The sequence below is a fragment of the Triturus cristatus genome, chromosome 3_1, assembly GCF_964204655.1.
Source record: "Triturus cristatus chromosome 3_1, aTriCri1.1, whole genome shotgun sequence".
NCBI lineage: Eukaryota > Metazoa > Chordata > Amphibia > Caudata > Salamandridae > Triturus > Triturus cristatus.
In genome coordinates this window covers 1,160,447,256-1,160,471,469 of record NC_140583.1, presented here as the reverse complement: position 1 = coordinate 1,160,471,469, position 24,214 = coordinate 1,160,447,256, and the positions used below count along the sequence as shown (strand labels likewise).

Below are 24,214 nucleotides of genomic sequence, written 5' to 3'. Positions count from 1 at the left end.
GAAAGGAAAGAACAAACGAGAAAGGTAAAGAGTAGAAAGGGAGAAGAGAAAGAGAGAAAAGAAAGAAAGAAAAAGGAGGCCCATAGAAAAAAAAAAACCAACAAGGAAATATACCCCCCACCCTACACGCATGCAGAGGCTACGGCCTACCCCCCCTAGCAGTGTGTCTGTCGCCCCAAAAGAGTACCCGAAATGTAGGAGAAGAGAAAGAGAAGAAAAAGAATGTCACGGTTGATCGGAGGAGGGCCAAGGATCTATTCAATACAAGCAAAATCGTTACCCGCGGTCACCCAACCCCAGGCCCCGACCTAACACCCTGCTACATGTACCTCCAACAGTCACAAGTCCCAGTCCCAGCCATATACGTATCAATGTGCAACAAGAAAAACCCCCTTCCTCAGCCTTGGCCCCTTCGAATCTGCAGTCCAACAGAGTCCAATTGCAGTACAGCCAACCTGGACGGGATGGGCCACCATGGAGTCCGTTGCAGCAATCGAGGGGTAAGAGACAAGTCAAACTGGAGCGAAGCTCGATAGTAAAGGACCACAGAATGCGCCACTGCTATGCGGTGGCTAGCACAACAGGGAGCAGGACGATGCATAAATCCCAGAGTAGCGGCCGGCCGATGTACAGGAAGCAAGTCCAGGAGGACGCTCAGAGACGTGGCACCAATGGACAAAGGAGATGGGCAAAACGGCGGCTGAGGCACAAGCTCCGGCCATACCAAGAGAGCAGGATTGTCAGACTCCTCCAGGGCAGAGCCGAGGAGTACCGCAGCGGGCACTGGGACACGTCCCCCCGTCACTGCCACATACCTCAACTCGGGTGATCCACCGACAGTCGACTGAAGATGTGGCTTAACATGCCGCACTGGAGAATCATCACGGCCAGCTGAAAAAGTCCGATCAAACCGGTCCTCCAAACCAGTGGCAGAGTCGCGGAAGGCCAACCACAGGTCCTCCAGTGCTGCCAGAATGTCGCGAAGCCCCAGCGGTGGATCAAGGATGGAGGGTGCTGTTGCGTCCGCCATCTTAGGCAAGCAACCATCGAGCGCCCCGGGAAGCAAGCCCCCTTCACCAACCATCAGTATCTGGAAGGTGATAAGCTCTCTGCGGGGCCCCGGTGGTGCAGGAAACGTGGAGGCAGCCGGTCGTGGAAGGCTTCAAGGACAGGGGAATCTGTGGTGCAGGGAAACCCACCGGCGAGACCAGGGCTTCCGATGCGGAAGATGGCGTCCGCTGCTGTAGGCTGCAACAAAGAAGCGATCCCGGCCCTCTCCCAGCTGGGCCGGGATACAGTATACGGGAGCCGGATACAATGTTGCGAGCGGGGCGCGCTGGGCAGCCGAGCATGAAAAAGGCTGCTGTGAGAATCCCAGCGCCGCGCTCCAGGTCCGGTGTACCGGCTCCTCCCTCTCCACAGCGGCCGCTGCTATCGTTGTCGCCGCCGGCCGTCCCCACTAAACAATGGCCCGGCTGCGACCGCTTGGAAGGCCGGAATGGAAACCGGGGCCCAACTCCGCCGGGGCAGCTCCGTTTTCGACCGGAGTCAAAGTATCGTGGTCAGGGACGTGGCGCAGGTAAGCGTAGGGCTCGGAGGCGCAGGATTCTTGCCAGGATATCGACGAAGGGCGAAAGGGTCGGCGGAGCCGAAGAGCTAGGCGGCCATCTCGGCTGCAGGCTAGGCTCCTCCCCCCTAGATGTATATTCTTGAAGCGATGGTGTAGAATGTGTTGTTGTTGTACAGGATTACTAATGCTTCTGTGGAGTATATTAGCTCTGATGATCTCATTCAAGGTTACCATAGACACAATAGAAGGACATAGTAAAAACAAGACTAATCTAGAGAAGATTCAAAAGGTAGTTCCGACTAAAATAGATAGAAATTATTTGCATAAAGACAGGTCTATAACTGATTTTTCTAACAATGTATTTTCGAAATTGCTGTATGAATATGTAAAGACAATGGACGTAAGGGACTGCTATGTCTGTATGCAGTTACCTGCATCTGTTTCGGAGGGAGTGACCTATCATCACCTTTCAGTAACTTATGGAATAACATGTAGTGTAATAGCTAGTTTATTTTACCAAACAGGGAAGTTAGAATATTATTTTTCAGATGTAGATTGCATATTTTCACAAGTACCATCAACTAAGATAAATAAGGTAAAACCTGCAAAGGTATTAGGTGAATTTTTCTTAGAAACTAAAGAACTAACAATAGAATATGTATTTAGAAATAATTTGACTTGCAGTTTAAAGAAAGAAGAAAATACGTTTTTAGATATTGTTGAAGAAAGGAGACTGAAAATGCAAAGGAAAGCCTCTGGTGGAAAAGACAGTTTGGGATGTAGAGATGGAAAAACAATTTAAGGGATAAGCTAGTCCAACTATGGCTTTAGATTGGCCTCAGAAAGGAAAATTGTGTATTAGAAGGAATCAGACTGCATATGATAATTACTTTGTAGGTAACAGTGAGTGCCATGATACATACCGAATCATGGGTGGATGGGGATTTAAAGGAGGAAATGATCCAGTTTTTCCTGGGTTATACTTTATCTGCGGGAGCAGGGCGTATTATCGTTTGCCAGACCATTGGTATGGCACATGTTATGAAGGCCTGGTTTTCCCAAAGATTTTTCACATGGGAAGAGGAGAAGATGGTGTACATAAATTAGGTAGTTATTTAGCACGTAGAAAGAGAGAATCTTGGTCAGAAATTGTAGGTGACATCTTTGGAGCATTGATACCAGCAGTGGGAATATCTCTGAATGCAAACAAAATTAGAAAACTGTCAACAGTAGTGGATCGCTTGTCAACAAGCACCGCTGGAGGATTTTTATTGGTAAACACTGAAATGGTTGCCATGCGTGCCATGGTAATGCAAAATCGACTTGCCCTTGATATATTATTGGCAAAAGAGGGTGGAGTCTGTGGAATGCTGAAATTTCAACCTTGTTGTACTTACATTCCAGACGAAAGTAAAGATCTGAAAATATATATTAAAAATATAACTGAGCTGCATGATGAAATTACACCACTGGAGGTTGAAAGCGTCTGGGAAAAGATTGGTAAGAAAATATCTTCTATTAAAAATTTCTTAGTAAATCTAGGTAGTACCTTTTTGGGTAAAATCTTATTTCCATTAACGTGTGTGATTTTCTTAGTATTAATATTAAGATTAGGATGCCTCTGTCATAAAAAGAAGAAAATTCAGAAAAAGTTAAAAAGGGAAGATTTAAGAAGAAAAGATAAGAAATAAGAGAGAGAATTTGAAGAAATAGAATTAGAAGAGGTAAAGGAAAGTATGTATGAGACAGCCAAAAGAGAAGAAATTGGGGAGACTGAGATGTAATAATGAAAGCAAGAACTAATTTCTACTCCATGAAATGTAATACAAAATTTTAGTGGTATGGTGATAAGATCACCAAAGGGGGGATTGGTGGAGCGGGTAGTACAACATTTTGTATACCCCCCTATTCTGCATGTTTATACTAATTAGAATAATCTATTAATTTTAATATTATTAATGTGTTTGCATGAAGTTTAATCAACATTACCAATGTATGAAAATACACGTGGGATTTGCATTTTGCATGGCTAAATAATTTGTAATTAACATATGGATGCATACTAACACGAGAAAATAGAATATCGCATGATATATGTTGCTTTGTGGCGTTTTCGTAATGTTGCACCAGATTACATCAATGGGTGAATATGAACGTTTTAAATGTCGCTATACGCTAGATAATTACAAGCACATAGGGGAATTAGTGAGGGTTTAACATTTTATTAGTTATTTCTATGTATTAATTACTCTTTGTGTTTGTTTCCCTTAAGTTGTCCATTAGGCCTAAAACCAAGAACCAAAAACCGCCAAACTAACTCGACGTGATGGCCACCATTCCACGAGGTTTCGAACTAAGTGCCCATGTGTTACAACATGTACCAGTGGCGTCTACATAACCCTACTCTCGTTGCACCCAAGCAAGGTCACGATGGGAAGCCCGCAAAGTACTCTAACAAAGGACATTTACAAGAAACCGGAAAAATCCAAAAACCATTACACAACCTCTTGAACTGTGTGAAACCACACCGGACGATCCTAACCGACCAATGGGTGAAGCCCAAATTTTGTAAAATGTATCTTCTAGACCTCACTTTCATTATAAAATAACGGTAGAATAGAGAGGAAAAAACTTCATGTGTGCTTTTCTTTGCTGACGGAGACGACGGTGAAATTGTGTTCCTGAATCTTTGACAGGCTGAATTACTGCCCAATTCTTTGATGAACTGAGGACTTCCTAAAATCTATGGGCACTGATAGATGCTTGCACGGCTCTGGTCCTTTTCCATTCATGGGACTGTAGCGTGCTGCATTAAGAACTTCGAATTCTGACTGATTGACGACAAAATTTGATGACTTAGAGGACGACCAATAGCTAGATTAGGTAAATATGGTGTTCTGTGATTTGCGTAATGACTAATAAATTCACTAGATGGAACTAAATTCTTGCATTAAATAGATAAACGAGCATTGATTAACAAGAAAATGCGTTTTGTCATTTATTGAGGGAGGTAGAGATCAAGATATTGAAGTGTTTTTAGCTGGCCTAGAATCACCTCATCAATCCAACTAAATGATCAAGTGGGAGGGGTATCTTGATGTTTAGGATTGCGATCTGTAGGAGGTAAGGATATTAGTGTATAAATGTGTAAATAAATTTCTCTATAGGTTAGAAGGTATTCCTCTCATGTCAGCGCTTGGAACATTCATCTCTCCTGTAAGTGCAGACCAGTGAGAAGTGAGGTGTGAATGTTGGTGTTATGGGCCCCACCAATGATTGTAAGAGTGAATGTGCTAATATGATATTTGTTCTGTGACGAAGGGAGGATATGTGGTACGGGGTTTTGTCCTGATTCCCGTTACCCAGGTTCCGGGCTGCATCAAGCTCATAGCACATCCTTTAGCTTAGGTAAGAAAGTTCTCATGAGAACTTATCCCCATGTAATAAAGTCTTTCAGCAATGTAAATTCCTATACTGGCATAAATGTTTCCTGTGGGAATCAGGAGAGGCATCGTAATATTGATGACAACATCGAATGATCTGTCCCGATTGGACAAGGAGAGTGGATGGCCTTATATGACTGAGTGTTCCTAGCTAGGTGGGTGTATGTATGTACGTGTATATATATATATATTACCTACTGGCGGTCGCCAGTAGGTAGTTATAGTTAGGACCACGTTTCCATAGGAAATCCGCAACATTCTATTTTGAATAACTTTGGCGCCGGTCGACGAATCCTCGCGAATTTTTCAAAATAGGTGGGGCGCTACGCTCCGCTCCTAACCTGAAAGTCTCGGGGGGATTCGTCAAGCGGGGGCTGAGATAAAAGGGGGGTCCCAAAACGCGTTTTTCCCATGCATTTTTCCATAGGACCTTTAGACAGGGCTACAGCCCGAACGGCTGAACAGAATTTAATGAAATTTGGCAGAGAGGTAGTCCCCAGGTCAAGGAAGTGCCTTTTGTAGGTTTGGTGTAAATCTGTTCAGTAGAATCTGAGAAAATAGCCTTTAAATCAATATATATATCTGTGGCAGCTTACGGTGCGCTTACCGTGCGCTTACCGTGCGCGTACGGTGGCGTGCGCGAGCGCGATTCTGATTGGCTCTTAGATCTTAGTAAACATTCGAATCGGTCGAAACCAGGAAGCGGCGGCCGCCATTTTCTCTCTCGCACTCTGAGGGGGGAGCTGATAAACAAATGCCAAAAACATATAAAGGGGCTGTTTAGACAGCGCCCATGCACATAACCATGTTAGTTGAGTCTTCAAAGATCCCCCAAGGCAAAAAACGGTAATTTTTTGAAAATTTCGCCGATTACGCTTACCGTACGCTTAACGTACGCGTATGGTAAAAAAATATTTAAAAAAAAAAATCCACACTCTCTCCACCCCGTGTGCAAATGGTGGCCGAAGGCCACCATTTGTGCATGGCATATACGAGCACAGCATTTCCCAAAAAAATTTCAACAGATTACCTATCACAAGGAAGCGCATAATATGTTCTCCATGTGCGCACGGTGCGCGAAGCGCATCGTGCGTACATGGCCTATCTAGCGTAACGTGGGCACGCGGTGCGCGTAGCGCACCGCGTGCCCACCGTGCGTGCACGGCACTAACTGCGTAAAGTGGGCGCGCGGTGCGCGAAGCGCACCGCGTGCTCACCGTGCGCGCACGGAACGAACTGCGTTAAGTGGGCGCGCACGCCACGAATGGCGTAAAGTAACTTAGCATTTAAAAAACCGTACAAATTCACTGAAAAAACCATAGGTTTCACAAACGTTATAGTTAGGAATTAGCATTTAAAAAACCTTGCAAATTCACTGAAAAAACCATAGGTTTCACACATGTTATAGCTAGCTGGAAATTTTACTGATAAAAAACCAATGAAATTCCCCCGTTATAGTTACTGTAGGCAACTATAACTCACCCGACCGTAATCCTGTGCTGATGACATATGTGTCTTTATGAAAAAAAAATATTTGTAATATATGTGTAGCTAAAATTTAATGGAAGAAGACATGGGCAAATAAGTGTCTAAATACAGTATTAGCATCAGCAGAGGATTGCGGTCGCGTGAGTTATAGTTGCCTACAGTAACTATAACGGGGGAATTTCATTGGTTTTTTATCAGTAAAATTTCCAGCTAACTATAACATGTGTGAAACCTATGGTTTTTTCAGTGAATATATATATATATATACATACATACATACACATACACACACCCACACAACTTTGGCTTACAGTATGATTCTCTTCATGGATAGGACACACTGTTTCCAGTGCTGTGACATCCCCAAGGGAAATGTGTTTTATAAATACAGTAAATAAATATATATTGGTGCTGAGGGTGATGCTGAATGAAATACCCACTGCTGATTCTATCCGGCGACTCTTCTTTATGGAAAGTTGATTGCTTGTTACCGGCAGCTACTACTAAGGCGATTTACCTTCTCCTATTTTATTGACCTTTATTTCATTGATGCAACAGCAGGGATCTTTCTCTTGCAGACGGTTGCTATTGCAGCTATAGGGAACTTGGCAGAATTTCCAGAAATACTCTTAATGGGAAGTTTGTCTCACTCTTGCTCTTTTCCATAAACGAATCTTCATGGGTTCTACCTTGTTAGGCCTTTCAGCTAGTATATCTATTCTTCCTTTATGGAACACTGTGCATTAATTTTTTCTGCCAATAATTAGTCTTTTATTGGGACTTCTGTAAACTGACTAAAGATGATCAGATCACACTAATCTCAAAAGATAAATAAAAGGTGTTGAAACCTTCCTAAACTCTCATCGTTGACTCCATTTAAAACTCCAAATGTCGATATCTGTACGGTATTATTTAGTTTTTGTTCCAATTATACGTAAATGGTCCATCTCATTTCTTAATAGCCACTGGATTTTCGAAGGACGATAAATGTAAGTGGGTGTGTATGTTTTGAACCGGCGTACTTGGCTAACCATTAAGCTCCTGCCCATTAAATAAGATGTTTGTGTTCGCGGCCTTTGAAGCCTCAACTAGAGGTTTGAAACCAACAAAAGCAACACTGAGTAGGTGGTTGACGTAAAACATATGAGAAACAGAGAAACCAGGGCCTTTCAATCAAGGTGCAGAGCAGGTTGACAAGGGGTGGGTCAGCTTCTTGGGTGGCCATTAAAGGGGCAGAGAAAGAGCACGGCGCGGAGTAATGTAATATGCGCAACATTGTTTCACACATCAAATGCCTCGCTTACCGGCATGTTCATCATACACAAAATAAACCCTATACTTCTGCAGCACATGCAACCATGCAGTCGAAAACAAATACAGGTTCAATTAGCACTATTTGGAGTTGAACCGATGGTGCGCTACAAAACTAGCGAAGTTTATACATTAAAGAAACGGACCCCTAAAAAACGGAGCAGCAGGTTGGAAAGAAGTCATAACAGCTTCGAAAATAATTACTCACCTCGCCTGAATCTTTCCTCGATTCCATTGTGTAACAGCCCTCTCGCCCCCGATGAGCAACCAAAACAGACAGGAAATTCTTCTTTAAAAATACTATCTGTTTCAAGGTTACAGGGTAAATCAGTCCTCCCTCTCTAATTCTCCGAAATTAAACGAGAATGAGATTAAAAGACAAACTTCTCAGAAATGAGAGTTAACCATTTCGGTCATGCTCAGAACACAGAAACAACACCACTACGCATGCTCCGTTGGAATCAACGGAATAAACTGGAGTGATCCATGCGCGATGCTCCCTCTTTCTAGAACGCTAAGACACTCTTTCTATGCACATGCGCACTGCGTGAGACGCTCCTTTCACCATTCTAATTAAGGCGCTGCTTACTACCTGCACGACAGCGAATGGTCGAGACGGACATTCCGGGAAGGGCAAGCTTTGATTGGAAGACTAGTAAAACTGCCGCTAGATACGTCGACCGTAGGCTATTCTGAGTCTTCCGTGTAATGGGTGGAAGTCGGTTTTTAGGTCTCACCTAGGCAGAATTTGCAATGTCTCTTCGTGAGTGTTGTGTTCTGAATATGAAAACAAAGGACAAGGGAACCCTACTCACAAAGGAATCCGGGTAGTTAATTAAGTAGGATCCCCTTGTCCTTTGTTGAACCGTGGGCCTGCCCAAGCTCACTTCTAAACCAATAGCTTTTGGGCGGGTTCAGCCTATAGTCACAACTACGGGAGGTGGGGAGGAAAACAAAGGCTGGAGAGATGACGTCATTTTGAGCTTTGACCTGAGTTTAGCTCGACTTATAAGTTATTTTAAGCAGCCAAAGCAGGTCATTCTGTAATTTGTGCTGCATCATGTGGAATCGAGTTTCTGGATGCTTGAATCGGAGGCGGGAGACTAGCCTTCGAATCGGTAGTCTCCCGCCTGAATCCTTGACTCTTGGAGATGCTTTGAGTCAGCTTCGGCAAAAGTAGCAGGTCACACAACCAGGCGCGCAACACCCATTGGGCTCACCGGGCTTCAGCCCCCCCCCCCCCCGTCATGTGTGTCAGCCGGGCTGAGACAGCCTCGCGGGCTGGCGTCCGTCTAATTGCAGCCGCACCTGAGTACTTCACGGGTCTTTAAGAGGGGACCCAGGGGGAGCGGAGCGCGAGCCAGTCTCCCCCTGGGTGGTTTCGCACAAAGGAGCGGCCACCCAGGTGCGGGGTAGAGTTAATTAGGGAGGCGCGAGGCAAGAGGAGAGGTGATAAGTAGAGGCGCGGTGGGGCGGGAAATTCATTGTGATCAAGGGAGTGGGGAGGAAGGGTTTTTGAATTTGCTATTTGGCTCACGTCTGACACCGTATTTTGGGGGCGGTAGAGGGTGTCGCAGGTGGAAGTGCGTGACGCTGTCCGGGTGCGCTGCGAGGCCGGTGGGGAGGATTTACGAAGCCGGGCGTCCCAGAGCAGGCTGGTTTGGGACTGGAGTGTCGCCCGGGAAGGCTGCAGGTGGCGACGCGATGGCGGTGGCGGCGTGTGTGTAGCCCCAGCTTGGAGACGGCGGCGTGGGCACTGCGGCAGGACAGGAGGGGGCCATGGAGGCAGTGACTGCGCGTCTGGAAGCATCGGCCGTGTTTCTCGGTGAGCCTGCTCGAGAGTTACAGGTATTTGGGGCCGCTCGTAGCGTTGTCAGCGGGCGGCGCACGGCAGGGGGAGGCAGGAGAGGGCGGCCGTTAAGCGCAGCTGGTGGGCGGGGGAGAGGCGTTGGTAGCCGTGCAGCCGCTAGTGTTGTGAAGTGTGAGGTTGGCAAAACGTGTTAGTGGTACGGAGGGGCCCCAATTCCAGGGCGAATGTAGTGTGCAGACACAGTCGCTTGCCCCAGTGCATAACGGTATGGCGGGGCCGAGGGGTCCGCAGTTGTTGAATTTAAATGGGTGGCAGTGTGTTATTCGCCCTGCCCTGCCGGTGTCCTGCGTTGGCCCCCCCCCCCCTGTTGTTTTGGAGCACAATTAGGCTGGACCGCCCGTTTTGATGCCACATACGGGCGTTAGCTGGTCTCAGGGCGCCTTGTTTTAGGTCCAACTCCCCGGGAGGCGGAATTTTCTCGGCAAGTCGGGTCCATGGGAGCTTCAGGGGAGGTGCCAGTGGCAGCCTAGTCCTCACAGTTACAGGTTGCAGGAATATTAGGTCGGACAGAGGTTGGTGGCAAGCAGGTAGCTCGGTATTTTGGCAGCCAGCAGGCGGGATTGGGGCGACAGCGAGGACGCTTGCGGGGTACTGCCAGGAAGTTGAGCGCGGGCACACCGAGGGCCAGTGGGTCTGGGTGAGCGTGGGTGGCGCCCCTGGCACGGAGCGGGGTGGTGAGTAACGGGTCCTAGGGGGCGCATAAGAAGTTCCGGAGGAAACTAGTCGGAGCGGCTCGGTTTCCACACTGCCAGTTTTGACCACACGGTTGACGGCTGGCAAGCTTTCACTGCGGATAGAGCACGCAGCGGCTCTGTTTTGGGGGCATGTCGAGGGAGGGAGATCTGGAGCGGTTTTCCCTTTCTGGCACACGGCCCCCCATCTGTCCAGTCAAGTGTTCACTGTTATTTGGTTTCTGGCGGCAGGGGAGGGCGGGGCATGCAGGGTGGAAGTGGGGCTTTGTGTGGTGATCATGGCGCTGAAATGATATTTGATACTGACAGTGATGCATTGGAAGTCGGGGAACGGAGTGAGGGAGTTGGTGGGGATGACGGAAACGATATGTGACATCATGGAGGGGTATGAGGGGTTTGTCGGGGCTACCCATTATGCTTCTTTTGCAGACGTCTTGAGCGGACCACGCAAACAGCGGGAGCATGATACTGACACCCACCTACGGGAGGAACGTCCATTTATACACTGCTGAGTGGGGCATTTGTGTGGGGTTGCCGTGATGGCGTGGGTATTTGGTCACTGACAGTGATGTTTTGGATTGAAGGGGCATTGCGTGAGGGAGCTGGTGGGGGATTTTTTGAGGCACAGTATGTGACGTCAATGAAGGGTAAGAGGGGAGTGCTGGGGCAACAAAGTATGCTTAGTTTTTTGCAGGCGTCTTGAGCGGACCAAGCAAGCAGCGGGAACAGGTCACTGTCACTCAACTGTAGGAGGTACAGCGGAACGTACAGAACAGAGCGGCCCAGTTGCCAACAGGTACGGCAGGATGGTGGTCGGTTTGGCAACAGGGAAGTGAAATGCACACAGCCCTAAGGTCCCCTTTTTGTGGGGGAAGAGTTGGTGGGGGTTAATGCTCATGCTGGGGTTGTGCGCCCTGGGAATTTGCTAGATGCTGTAAGGTTGGGGGGGGCCTCGATATTGTTGGCAAGGCACGGTCGCTGAGACGGGTAAGGACGTGTGGGATTCAGTGGAGGGAGACGAGAATATACACAACAATTGCCGTATATGGGGTTTGGTATGATTTTAGGATCACATTGATTGGTTCAGGTCACAAGCAGCATTTTGACATATGAATTTGGGGCTGTTTTTAAAGTGCTGCATCAGGTTATTCTGGTCAAAGAGGGTTTCACAGAGGGGGTTTTCCGGTTAGGAACCAGGGCCCAAGTCAGGGTACGTGTTTGGATGATCTGACATCTGCTAAGGGGTTCCCGCAGGTGGTCCAACATACGTGGCAGTACAAGGTTGCAGCGGGTAGGGTGTCTGGCCCTTTCGGTCAATGTCACATACGCATTTTGATGGTCTCTCCATTGGGGGTGGGCCCACAACAGAAAGCTGGTGATTTTTCGCCTGATGCCACATCTGTCGTGGCCTGAGGGTGCCTCTATGACCGATTTCATATTCGCCAGCGGATTCTTGCGTGTCTTACGCTTCAGTGGATATGCACTGGGTTTGGTACGCTCTGCAGGGCGTAACGTGCAATTGGCTAAAAGTGATATACTGTCTGCTTTCGTTTCCTCCCCATCCATCCATGCGATTTTAAACTGTTAGACATGCCTTTAGGGGGCGTTTATTTAGCTACGATGCTGCCAAAGGGGTTTATTCTCTTTCGGGTGCAATATTTGAAACATTTAGCCCCCCTTTTTTACAGTGGCGTTTTTATTCACATCTCTGGTCACCCCCTCGTATGCCATTATTTGGTTAATTTTTGGTTCCTTGGTGCTCAGAACTCGGGGCAATGTCATGCGGCTTTGTCTGCTTTTCAGAGTATGGCACAGGAGATCGGTGCCGTTGGCTCGGGACGCACCGGAGGGCCTCAGCTCTACATGGTTTTCTTGGGTATTGCAATAGACACAGTGAACATGGTAGCCCGGCTGCCGGGGGCACAGTTGCCGGAGATTTCTTCATTTTGTCATCAAGTGATCGGGGAGCCCGACTCGGAGGTCAGGGGAGTGCAGACGTTATTGGGATACCTCATGTTTGCATGTAGGGTGGTGCAGGCTGGGAGATCTTTATGCAGGAGGTTGGGGTTGGTTATGTCTGGGGTTTTTTCTTCCGCACCAGAGCGTAGGGATGTCTGCAGCCTATAGGGCGGATTTGCGATTGTGGCTGATTCTCTCGAAGGGCTTCAAAGGAGTGTCTTTGTTTTGCGGTCAAACATATGGTCTGGCAGGTTCAGGTTTTACTCAGTGGCGGTGGGAGCAACAGGTTTTGGCGTATTTTGGGCAGGGCGTTTGGTGCGCCGTGAGTTGGCCAGAGGTTTGATTAAGGCAAGGGAGCAGTTTCACGATTTTCGACTTCTTTCTTTTACTAGTGGCATTGTATGTCTGGGGTGAGGTGTTTCGGGATCGTTCAGTGATGTTTAATGTCGACAATCTAGCGGTGGTAGAGTTGATCAATCGTCAGAAGGCCAAGGGTTTGTGAGTTGTTACGTTTGCTGAGTGATGGCTGGTCGAAATGTTTACAGCTTATCATTGTTTTTAAGGCACGTCATATTTCAGGTGTCAACAATTTTATGGCGGACTTTCTGTCTCGGTGGCTGGCGGAGAAATTTCGCCGGCTGGCTCCTGGGGCCACACTTCCCATAGACTCCGGTCCCACTGTGTGTCTGGGGTGGGGGGCCTAAGAATGGTAGAATTGGTAGAGCACTTTGTAGCGGACACTCCGAGACAGAGCTATCAGCAAGCTTGGAGCGCGTTCTTCTATTATGGATACGCGGGTGCTCTCGGGAGGGGTAGGATGGCTGATGATCAGGTAGTTTTTTGGGTTTGGCTTTACACTTGTTGGTGCAAGGTTTTTCCCACAATACCATTTTTTCGGTAAATTGGCTGGGATTTCGTTTTTACGGACAATGAGGGGGGGGAAGGACACGGTAAGGGGGGGTGGGGTGAGTGTGCAGAGAGTTCTCAAAGGTTTACGTAGACTTTGGGCTGGGAACGAGCAGTTACGCCGACCGGTGTCATTTGATTTGTTGCAAAAGATGCTTGGGCGGCTGCCACTTTGCTGTTCTAATGAGGACGAATGCGGCCGGTTTAGGCTAGGTTTGGTATGGTTAATTTGGGAGCATTTTGGGCATCCGAGCTGCTCGGTTTGTGTCATAGGGTGGGGATTGCCAGCGAGGAGGTTTTCACGGGAAGAACACAGGCGGGGATTTGGTTGAGGGTCTATAAAAACGGTTCAGTTGGTTTGGGGTAATTGGGTTTTCCTAAACAGGTGTGGAGTGGGCCTCTGAGGTACAGTGAGGGTATGGGAGGGTTTTTTAGGGCGTTCTAGTTCCTTTTCTCTTGAGGACACTTTTTGCCAGGCAGCAGGGAGTCAGATTTCAGTTGCACAATTGTTGGCAGTAATGAGGACAGTGCTGGTTCTTGTGGGAGAGAATGTTTGGAACACATTCGTTTTTGTATAGGGCTGCAACAGAGGCGGCGAGATTGGGATGGTCATGGACTAACATACGTCGGATGGGGAGCTGGAATTTCAAGTGGTGCGCGAACTATGTTCGAAAATAAATTTTTATTTCTACTGTGTTTCCTTTTGGTTAACATTTGTTTTTCTACCTAGGTACGACTTCGGGGCTGGTAAATGCGAAACAGTCATCATGGATAATAGGACACTCCTTCGTAAAGTGGGCCGACGTTTATGCTGAGCAACAGATTTGTGGGAGATCGCTCGGACTACAAGGTGTTAAGCATGAAGTGGTTGTTAGGGTAACGGGGGTATGCGTTGGGGTTAATTTTTGTTTATTTGGTCCTGAGTTGTTCCAACAAGGGCCCGCCAGACTGGCTGATTATTCATTTGGGTGAGAATGATCTCGCGGCCCTGTCTTGGGCCGACACTCCTAAGCTAATGGAGCAAGTTCTAGCACACATCGAGTCTAATTGGTCAGGCACCAAGGTAGTTTGGGACTGAGTTCATACCGAGGATGCACTGGAAAGGAGCATGGAGACATGTAGCTATAGAGAAAGCGCGACGGAAGCTTATTAGAGCCATGAGAATATTTTGTGTGGGTGGGATTCCAGTTTCTTTCTTATTCCCATATACGGGGCTCTGAAGGGCATCTTTGGGTGGATGATGGGGTACTTTTGTCTACCATGGGGCAAGTTTTATTTGCTGGAGTTGAGGGTCATGATTGCTCGAATTTGGAACGAGAGCTTTTGGTGCGCATCTGCAAGATGGTACCACTTTTATCTTGGGTGGGGCAGGAAAACTCTCTGGGTTTTCCTGGTTGGCGGGTTTTTGCTGGGGGGATGGGCAGACTGGAGCGGGATTGCCCATCCTCCAACGGGGGAAGTGGGGGACGCAGTCATGAGGACGGGAAATGAGAATGAGGGGGATCTATCAACAGGAGTCATTGAGTTGTTTTTGCTTGGGGTCTACCTTGGGGTTAGGTTTTTATAGATGTCAGAGAAAATTTGGGGATTTGATTATCAGATAATGGAAAAATAGTGTTTAGAGAAAAATTATAATTTGGCACCTGTCTTAATAAAGTGGCCTTTTTTGCTAATAAAGAAGTGGTGGATTGTGAGTTATTGTGCGAGAGGGGACCCAGGGGGAGCGGAGCGCGAGCCAGTCTCCCCCTGGGTGGTTTCGCACAAAGGAGCGGCCACCCAGGTGCGGGGTAGAGTTAATTAGGGAGGCGGGAGGCGCGAGGCAAGAGGAGAGGTGATAAGTAGAGGCGCGGTGGGGCGGGAAATTCATTGTGATCAAGGGAGTGGGGAGGAAGGGTTTTTGAATTTGCCCCACCCACCCTCCCCCTTTTTTGTGTTTTCCCTTTCCCTCTACGGGGTTTTTCTTCAAGGTTTGGGCTACGGCCAGGCCTGGGGTTTTTTCTTTTTGCCACGATAAGACAGGTTTTTTCGGTTAGCTAGTTTTTCTGGTAGGCGGGTTTTTGCTGGGGGGATGGGCAGACTGGAGCGGGATTGCCCATCCTCCAACGGGGGAAGTGGGGGACGCAGTCATGGGGACGGGAAATGAGAATGAGGGGGATCTATCAACAGGAGTCATTGAGTTGTTTTTGCTTGGGGTCTACCTTGGGGTTAGGTTTTTATAGATGTCAGAGAAAATTTGGGGATTTGATTATCAGATAATGGAAAAATAGTGTTTAGAGAAAAATTATAATTTGGCACCTGTCTTAATAAAGTGGCCTTTTTTGCTAATAAAGAAGTGGTGGATTGTGAGTTATTGTGCGAAAGACCATTTACACGTTAATGAGGCTTTTGTTGCGTTTTCGCCCCATCTTACAGACACTCTGCCTATGGCTGGTAGACTTAGCCCCCCCCGAAATCTTTTTCAGCCCCCCCCGAAATTTGGCTCTAGTTGCCTGCCTGCACACAACACATTATGGAAAAGTTCAGTTAAATAGCAGTTAGTGATTAAGTTGAAAAAGCTTACATGAAAGTAAATAAGAGGCACATTTTCTCACAGGATTAATTCCTGCCAAGTATCACACATCAGGTGTGACGGTAACGCATTTCAGTGTGGTGATCACGCATTATAGCGCCTCCTGTGCTGCTATATAAATGCACCTCATGATGAACTGAGCTGCAGTGGCGAGCGCCTGTCAGCGCGGTGCGCACTGCTCCCAGCAGTCAGAGGCTAATGGGGCTGGCTAGATCTGCTTGCAGCTCTGCAAGTACTGCTACAATGTATCCAACTTGTAGAGGCACGTGGCGCCGAAATTAAACTGACGTCACTGCAGTCAGTGCCCACTGGTGAAGTTAATTAACTTCCTGCTACCCGCGCTTCTTGAAGTTCTGCGCAGCTCCGGCTCCTCCTGACCTCGCCGCTCTCACCACAGCAGGGAGGCAGCATGAGGTGATACTCACTCTTGTGTATCGGCGCTTTCGTTTTCGAGGAGCAATTATCTTCAAATCACTGCAACCTCAAACGCAGGCCCGTGCTGCAGCCTGCTTCCGGTATTTGATCCAGAGCTGAGACGGCAGATAGAGGCGGTCTGCTCCCAGACTCCTAGGTGCGAGACCCCGGGGAGTTCGGGGCAGTGAATTTATTTAAACAGGGTGTCACTGAGAGCCAAGGAGACGCCGGTATTATAGTGTCGCAGTCTAGTTGACCGGGCACTACGTCATCACGCGAATACGCGTGGCGGCCATATTTGGCACGTCTGCGCATGCGAGACAGAGCGCGAGACGTGCGAGTAATAAACGAAGCGTTCGGAGGCGGCTGCCCGGCGCTCTTAGGTGTTAGCAACATAATTATAATAAAGAAAGGTTAAAACCTGCATTGGCTGCTGTCCATCACTGTGGGGGAAAGCAATACTTTACAGTGGCGACGAGGCTGGGACACAGAGGACCCTGAAGGACACCCAGGACAGAGGAAGCCCCCCAACAGCAGGAGAACCGGAGGAGACGACGCCCTACAGGGGCAGGAACACCAGGGGGTCACAGGACAGACTCCAGGACACCGAGAGAGCGCGGCAGTGGCAGACGCAAGCTAGAGGGAGGCAAGAGAATACGCAGGAGTGCCAACCAAGTGCAAGGAAGCGTGGTAAGCGACATAGGGGCGAGAGATAGAAGAGGCCCTGGCGGAATCAGGGAGGGACGGCGCAGAAGGGACCGAAGAGGCCCAGACGACCCAAAGAAAGGGAAAAGGGACGGAAGCACTAGGTAGTCCCAGGAAACAGGCGGAAACCAAGATGTGCGCACAGGCATCAGCGCTAACGACACCGGTCCCGTTCCTACCAAGACCAGGGGAGCATCAAATGAAATGGGAGGACTGGAGAGAATATTTCAAAAATTACCTCGAAGCACTGGAAGACGAGAATGAAGAAGCGTTCTCCAGCAGCCGGAGGAAGAGGATACTCTTGCATAATCTGGGACCAGAGGGCATACGAGTATTCCAAAACTTAACACCGGTCACCCGTCCAACAGCGGACGATGATGTGTTCAAACACGCCATTGAAGACTTAAATAGCCACTATCGCCCTGCAGTCTGCACATCTATCGACCGCTACAATTTCCAGCAGAGGAAGCAAGAAGCGGGAGAAATGACAGACGACTATGTGGCGGCATTAAGGAAGCTGGCGATAACGTGTAAGTTCGGAGCTCTACACGACGACTTTATAAAGGACCAAATTGTCATGCACACAACAAGCAAAACGGTGCAGGATAAATTGTGGGCAAGCGGAGACGCTATGTTAAAAGACGTGATAGCCATCGTGAAAAGAGCAGAACTGACCAAGCGCTGCGCAGACGCAGCGAAGAGAGACCAGACCCAGAGACCAACGATAAACAAGGTGGAAGACGCCGACCAATATGGTAGAGGAAAACCGGCGCCAGGAGAAAATAAGGGAACGTACAAAGGGAAAGAAAAGCCGGGACAAACGTGGAAACAGGACAAAGAAGGAACGTCGAAGTGCTACAGGTGCGGGAGCCCGAGCCATGCGGCGCACGACAAACGTTGTCCCGCCTTCAGAGCTAAGTGCGCGTTCGGCCACTACGAGAAGGTGTGTCGCAGGAAATGAACACAGCGCACGGTGAAATATGTGGCACAAGACCCAGGAGAAGAAGAAGAGGGCCAGGAAGAAGACGACGAAGTCCTGTGCGTGGAAGACCAAGTACTAGGTATCGACGGCAGAAGAGCTCGAAAACCCCAATGCGACATCCACATCGGAGGAGTGGAAATCACCATAGTAGCGGATTCAGGGTCCCCCTACACGATCGTCCAAAGGTCGGTGTGGGAGGCGAAATTTGAACCGACAGTAGGCCCACGTCTGGAACCACCCGACATACGGCCTGTCACCTACACGGGGGAACCTATCCCAATGGTGGGATTTAGAAGACTGCTCTTCCAGTTCAAAGAACGCAGCGCCCAGTGCAAATTGTACGTTGCAGAGAAGAGACCCTCGGTCCTGTGGTGGATGGACCAAGGGGAATTGGGCATACAATTGCATCCGGGAGGAGACACACAAGTGTTAGTGGCGTTGGAAGGAAAATGGTCAAGGGCAGCGGGACTGCGAAGCGCGCACCCGAAAATATTTGGGGACAAGATAGGAAAATTGGAAAAGTTTACTCACAAAATCGTGCTTAAGGAGAACGTCCAACCGGTCGTACACAAAGTGAGGAACATACCGATCGCTGTGAGAGAGGCAGTGCAACAGGAGTTACACCGACTGGAAAAAGAAGGGATCATTGAACCCATTCATAGTGCGGAATGGTTGGCGCCATTAGTGGTGGCCATGAAACCGTCAGGCAAGGTGCGCTTATGTGTGGACCTCAGAGAACTCAACAAATGTATTGTGGTGGAGAAGTTCCCGCTACTGCTGGAGCAGGGTTTTCAATTTTTAAACCAAATACCTGTTTCATTTTCGTATGTCATTATTAAAAGTAATACTGATTAATTAGTAATTACTAAAGATTTGTCGAGTCTTGTCTAACCAACCTTATTAACAGAAGAATTACACGTGGGAATGCAATTGCATGGCTAAAATAATAAGTGAACTAAGTTGGTGAGCAAATTGACAGTAATAGATGATGCTAATGTTATGTTTTTTTGTGTGTTTTGCGCTTATAATAAATATGCATTAATGGCTTTTTGATGTCGCAAATGGCTAGATAGATAAATACACATAAGGGTATTAGCAGGGGAATAACACTGTATAATCATTTCAATGTAGTAATTATGATTTTGTGTTTTCTTCGCTTAAGTTGACCATTGTGGCCTGCTGTAAAATGGCCACCACCCGCAGCCTGCATTCGAGTAGATGAAAATATGAAAAGCGGCTTTGCGCTGACTGCGACCCTGTCCTCTGATTGAACTGAAAAGCCATGAACATGACGACAGATCTGGGAGTGTTGCCAGATGCCGCTGAACGTGAAGAAAATGTTGCAACCCAAAATCCGACCTGATTAACTTATAATGGTCCCATGGATGAGATACATTTTATCCTGAGAAGACATCCGTAAAAGTAACGAATTAGCTATGGACTTCTAATTTCTATTTAGAATTTGAAACTATCAATACATGAGAAAATTTAATGGTGTAGCTTAATGTACCAAGACGACATATTTTCCGCCAATCGAATGTTTTGAAAGTTATTTTTGCAACATTTGGAATGTAAATTTTAGTATAAATATTAGTAGACTAGAGAGGTCTAGCGCCACTTCTTCTCGAATCAATGATCAGAGGTCCTGACGCTGACGGAGAGGACGGTGACTCCACATGACGGCTAGAAATCTTTAACTTTTTGCTGAGGACCAGTTCTGACTTAGAAAACGACTTTTAGCCAGAATAGGTAAATATGGGAAAAAATGATCTTGCATTTAATTGGCTATTCTTACAATTTGATTTAGATAAACAATATTCTGTTTGAATTACTGTGTTGGGTGGTTATTTCATTGTTATGTTTATTGAATATTTAGAGTGTTAAGTTGTATCACCAAGTCTATAGCAACTAGCTGATCACATTGACCTCAGGGTACATGCAGATTGGTTGGGTATAGAAAAGTGTTTCTCTTATACATGGCACGGATAGAGTGGTAGGATGAATGTTGGTGTTATGGGCCCCACCAGCGTGTGATGTGTGTGCGTGTGACTGAGAAATCACTCCGTCCGTGGAAGTAGAGGGGATTCGGAAGCTCCGATCTGCACCAGTTTCTTGGTAGCAAAATGATGGTTAACTATTGTCTTGATTTGGTGAATTTGCGTGTATATAAGCTTATTGATTATTGATTGGTATTGATATATCTACTAACACTATATGTTCAAGTCGTGTTGAGTTTTATGTAGTGTGTACGGCTTCTGGGACGTAGGAAGTCGGTGACAGTTCCGTAGTAGGGCAGAGGGAAGCGCTGCTCTCGGAAGAGGCGGGATTGTTGGCCCTATATGAAGACAGGGGAAAAACAGGTGACAATTGAAGTTGTGCGTCGCATTGTCTGGGTTCGATGAGGTAGCATCGCCGTGTGTTGCCATTAGAGACGTATTTTCTGTGTGAGAGAAGTGTATATGATAGCGAAGGTTACCTGTGAAGTTCTGGTCTTAGGTATCAGGGATCCTTATGGCATTCCGATAACGCTTATCACTAGAAAGGTAATAGGTATTCTCTGAGCTTGTTAGAAGGACAGAGCAGAGGTAAGCGCTGCTTTGTTAACGTGTGATATAATTTTGTAGTAGGACAGACTGTTCGCTGTTCTCGGGGAAAGACAGGATTCTGTGTGAATGTACTACATTTTCTTGTGTGAAAGTGCGTGAATGAGAAGGCATTCTGGTTAATTGTGAAACTCTTAGGAGCATTCCGGAGAAAACAGTTAATTGGTGCTTGCTAGAAGGATAGAGTAGAGGGATGTGCTACTTTATCAACGGAAGTAATGATTCCGTAGTAGGGCAGAGGTAAGCGCTGCTCTCGGGAAAGGCGGAATTCTCGTGGGAAAAGTCTTTTGCGGTTCTGTGGTTAGCGAAGCAGACAATGGAGATGTTTGTATGTTGTAACTAACAGACTCGTAGAAGTTGAAACAAAGTCTACCGAGTAGTTTTGTAAAGGAGGGGTAGACGAGAGACAGGAGCAGGAGCTGCTGCAGCGACTGCTGACGTCAGGAAGACCGCGCTGTGATTGGACAGTGGGTTAGAACGGTGGAAGCACGGTGATTGGTGTGCTGGTGTACGCAGCGCAAGGATTGGGAGACATACAGGGTGACGAAGACGCTCCAGGATTGGTGCGTTAGTGTGAGTCGCGCTGGGATTCGTGGACTGAGTCAGTGACGTAAACGCTCCGGATTGGTGCGTTAATGTGAGTCGCGCTGCAATTGGACAGGAGATCGTACAGTTGTAGAAAAGACTAAAGGGTTGCGGAAAACAAGAAAATGTATTACCACGCTGAGGAAAAGAAATCCTTGTTTAGTAAGGTTAAGACCTGGTTTGACAAGGATAAGGATATTGTGACTAGGGATGGACAGTTACTTCCTCCGATAAGAACCCCCGCATCCTTCATGGTTGCAAAATATGGGTATCATACCTGTATTTGGTTAGACAATTGGGCAAAGTACACCAAAGAAGATGGAGTTTTAGCTTTCCCGGAACATGGCTCATTTAATCTGGCCATATTGAGAAACTTACGGGAGAGGATGATGAATCTAGAGCCTCGGCCTAGGCCGACGCAGTTTGAGGCGTTGACAGAATGGGAAGATGAAATGCATGAGCGGAAAAAGCAGAGGAGTGGAGGAAACTACCGGTACATGTTCGGGCGAAAGTATGATCGTGAAACTCATCATGATTGGATGAGAAGATGGCGAGATGCCAGTATGACTGAGGGATTATATCCTGTAAGAACTACAGGGGAGACGGAAGGGAGAAAGTGTACAGAGAAAGAACATAATGTAAAAACAAGGAGGTATGGGGCGAATGAGTCTGAAGACGATGTCTTAGATGACATGTTCTACAAAAGACCACCTCCGTATAGACGAGAACCAGAAGTAGGAACACCAGTTACCCTAATGAGAGACACCCTGCGGATTATAAAGACAGAAGTTACGACCCCTGAGTTGAAAAGCAGTAGTTCTCTTGCGGAGAGAGAGAGAGAGAAAGGGAAAATGAAATTGAGGATGAAAAGACAAGAGAACTAGCAAGAACCACATTTGAATTGACAGAGAAAATCAGAGAACTGACCAAAAATCTTGAAGCAGTTACGGTACCTGTAACAATAGGTCCGGTTATGCCTATTTTTGAGAAGCAGAGGACTGGTGAAGGTGGTTTAACAGTTCCATATGTAGGCAACAGACTGGTTGTTCCTCCAGAACAGACAGAAATTAAATCGGGAGAAAATCAGTGGTGATCAGGAGAAAATCAGTGTAGACATACCATATGTGGAGGAGAGTTGAATGTGCAGACTAACTCGGTTTTGAATTCCGGTTGTATGGAAGGGAACAGAATGACTGGAGGATCGATCTTAGAACCACAAAGAGTGACAGAACCAGTGGGTGCAGGAAAATCTATGGGGATAACTGCTGAAGATTTGAATGATTGGTTAAGAGTTTTGCAGGGGAAAGAGAAGGAATCCCAGGCAATTGATGTAGCTAGACTACGTATGGAATTGGAGGAGCTAATAGTAGGAACAATTCCTACAGAAACACTGAAAAACTACCAGGATGGGGAATTACTATTTTTGTGCAAGAGCATCACATGGAGAGCAAAGAACACACATGACAGGTTGAAAGGAATAGCCAGTGAAATGGGAATTGACATGGACAAGGTAAAAGCTTTACAAAAGCCTTACCGAGTGGATTTTACAGATAAGGACATCGAGAATCTGAATAATGCAGGCTGAGCAGGGCAGATTAAGGAGATGATTGCTTTGCTGCGAAAATGGGGAGATGTGGAGAAATGGAAAGATAGATGGTATAAAAAACAAGAAGATGCAGCAGACAGAACTTACTCAACATTCCCTATGAGAGAAAAAGAGAAAACTAGTGACAGCTTATCCCATGAGGGAGATTCCAGGAGGAGGGTATGTACATGTCCCATGGACCAGACAAGATATTTTATCATTTACAAATGATTTCCCTCGACTGAGAGAGAAGCCCGTCGAGTGGTATAGACAGGTTGACAGATTTGTGAAATTGTCAAAAGTGCTGTGGATCGACCTGAATAGTCTGTTTGATAAAATTGATTCAGCAGACTTGTGGGCACAATGTAAGATAGTTATAGACTGGCCAACAAAGGAATACCCCAGAGATCCCAAAACGGGAGCACCCGATCCCGAGGTAATGAAAAAGTATGAGCAGGTTATGGCTTTCCTGAAAAATAAGGTACCTCCCAAAGAAACAGACTGGGTTAAGATAGATCGAACACATCAAGAAGTGAAAGAATCAGTCCATGCTTACTATGAAAGACTAATACTAGCTTTCAAACAGTTCAGTGGAGATGAACATCTGGGTGACAAGGATCTGAGCCATTTTGTATATAGGTTTGTGTATGGCTTGCGACCTGAAATCAGTGAAATGATAAGGCAGCATACCGTAGACTGGCAGAGCAAAAAGATTGATGAGATCCTGAGACATGCAAAATACTTCAGTGATGAGATATAGGCAAAGCAAAGAAAACTGAAAGAAAAGGCAATGTGGGCACAGGTGAAAGTTGCAGAAAGACAGGAAGCTCAGTTGGTTGAACAAGCAACTAACCCAGGAAATAAACCTAGATTTGGCCCAGGAAAAGGGAAAGGCGATATTGAGGAAGCAAAGAAAAGGTTTCCCTGCCACAACTGTGGAAAATTAGGGCACTGGAAATCCGAGTGTAAGAATCCACCGTCTGCTAACGATGACAATCCATCATTGAAATCACAGGTGCAGAGTGAGGGGTGTGGTCAGCAGCAGCAACAGCAGAAGGCTGTTAAGCAGCAGAATCAGGTGCCAAAACCGCCCTTGCCACAAAACAGAGGATCCCAGAAGTACAGCCAGGATTCGGGGTTCTACAATGAAGAACAGGTAAACAAGCCAAAACGCGCAAGCACTGTGTCACAATATTGGCTAAGGAATGTGGGAAGTGATTCTGAGGGAGACTTCTGACGGTGCCGAAGAGAGGAGGAAGAGTGCGTACTTGGAGCAACTCTAGAAATAGACCAGGCAGGACCTTTTGTAGATGGAAAAATAAATGGTGAAAGTGTTACTTTTCTAGTTGACACAGGAGCTACGAGATCGACTGTCAGGTCAGCTGATATAAAGAATCTTCCTCTCTCGGATGAAGCAATCCAAGTGGTTTGTGTGTCCAACACACAGATAAAAACTCATCTTACTGAACCAGTAAGGGTTAGAATAGGGAAATTCACAGACATGCACCGGTTCGTGGTGTGTGACACCAGTC

General features: G+C 47.0%; 1 protein-coding gene and 1 long non-coding RNA gene across 2 annotated transcripts in view; one reads left to right on the top strand and one right to left on the bottom strand.

Moving 5' to 3' along the window:
• LOC146861707 (uncharacterized) overlaps positions 1 to 8,359 on the bottom strand; it is a 383,712-nt gene extending 375,353 nt beyond the window's left edge. Inside the window, exon 1 of the mRNA XM_085646055.1 lies at positions 8,021 to 8,359. Within this exon, the coding sequence (XP_085502181.1) occupies positions 8,021 to 8,047 (27 nt within the window). The 5' untranslated portion in view covers positions 8,048 to 8,359. The remainder of the gene's footprint in view (positions 1 to 8,020) is intronic.
• Positions 8,360 to 8,397: 38 nt separating this feature from the next.
• Positions 8,398 to 19,737, top strand: LOC146861706 (uncharacterized). Its single transcript, XR_014979299.1, has 3 exons — positions 8,398 to 11,170; positions 13,970 to 14,089; positions 19,072 to 19,737. It is a non-coding gene; the product is annotated as an uncharacterized LOC146861706 (long non-coding RNA).
• Positions 19,738 to 24,214: the final 4,477 nt, after the last annotated feature.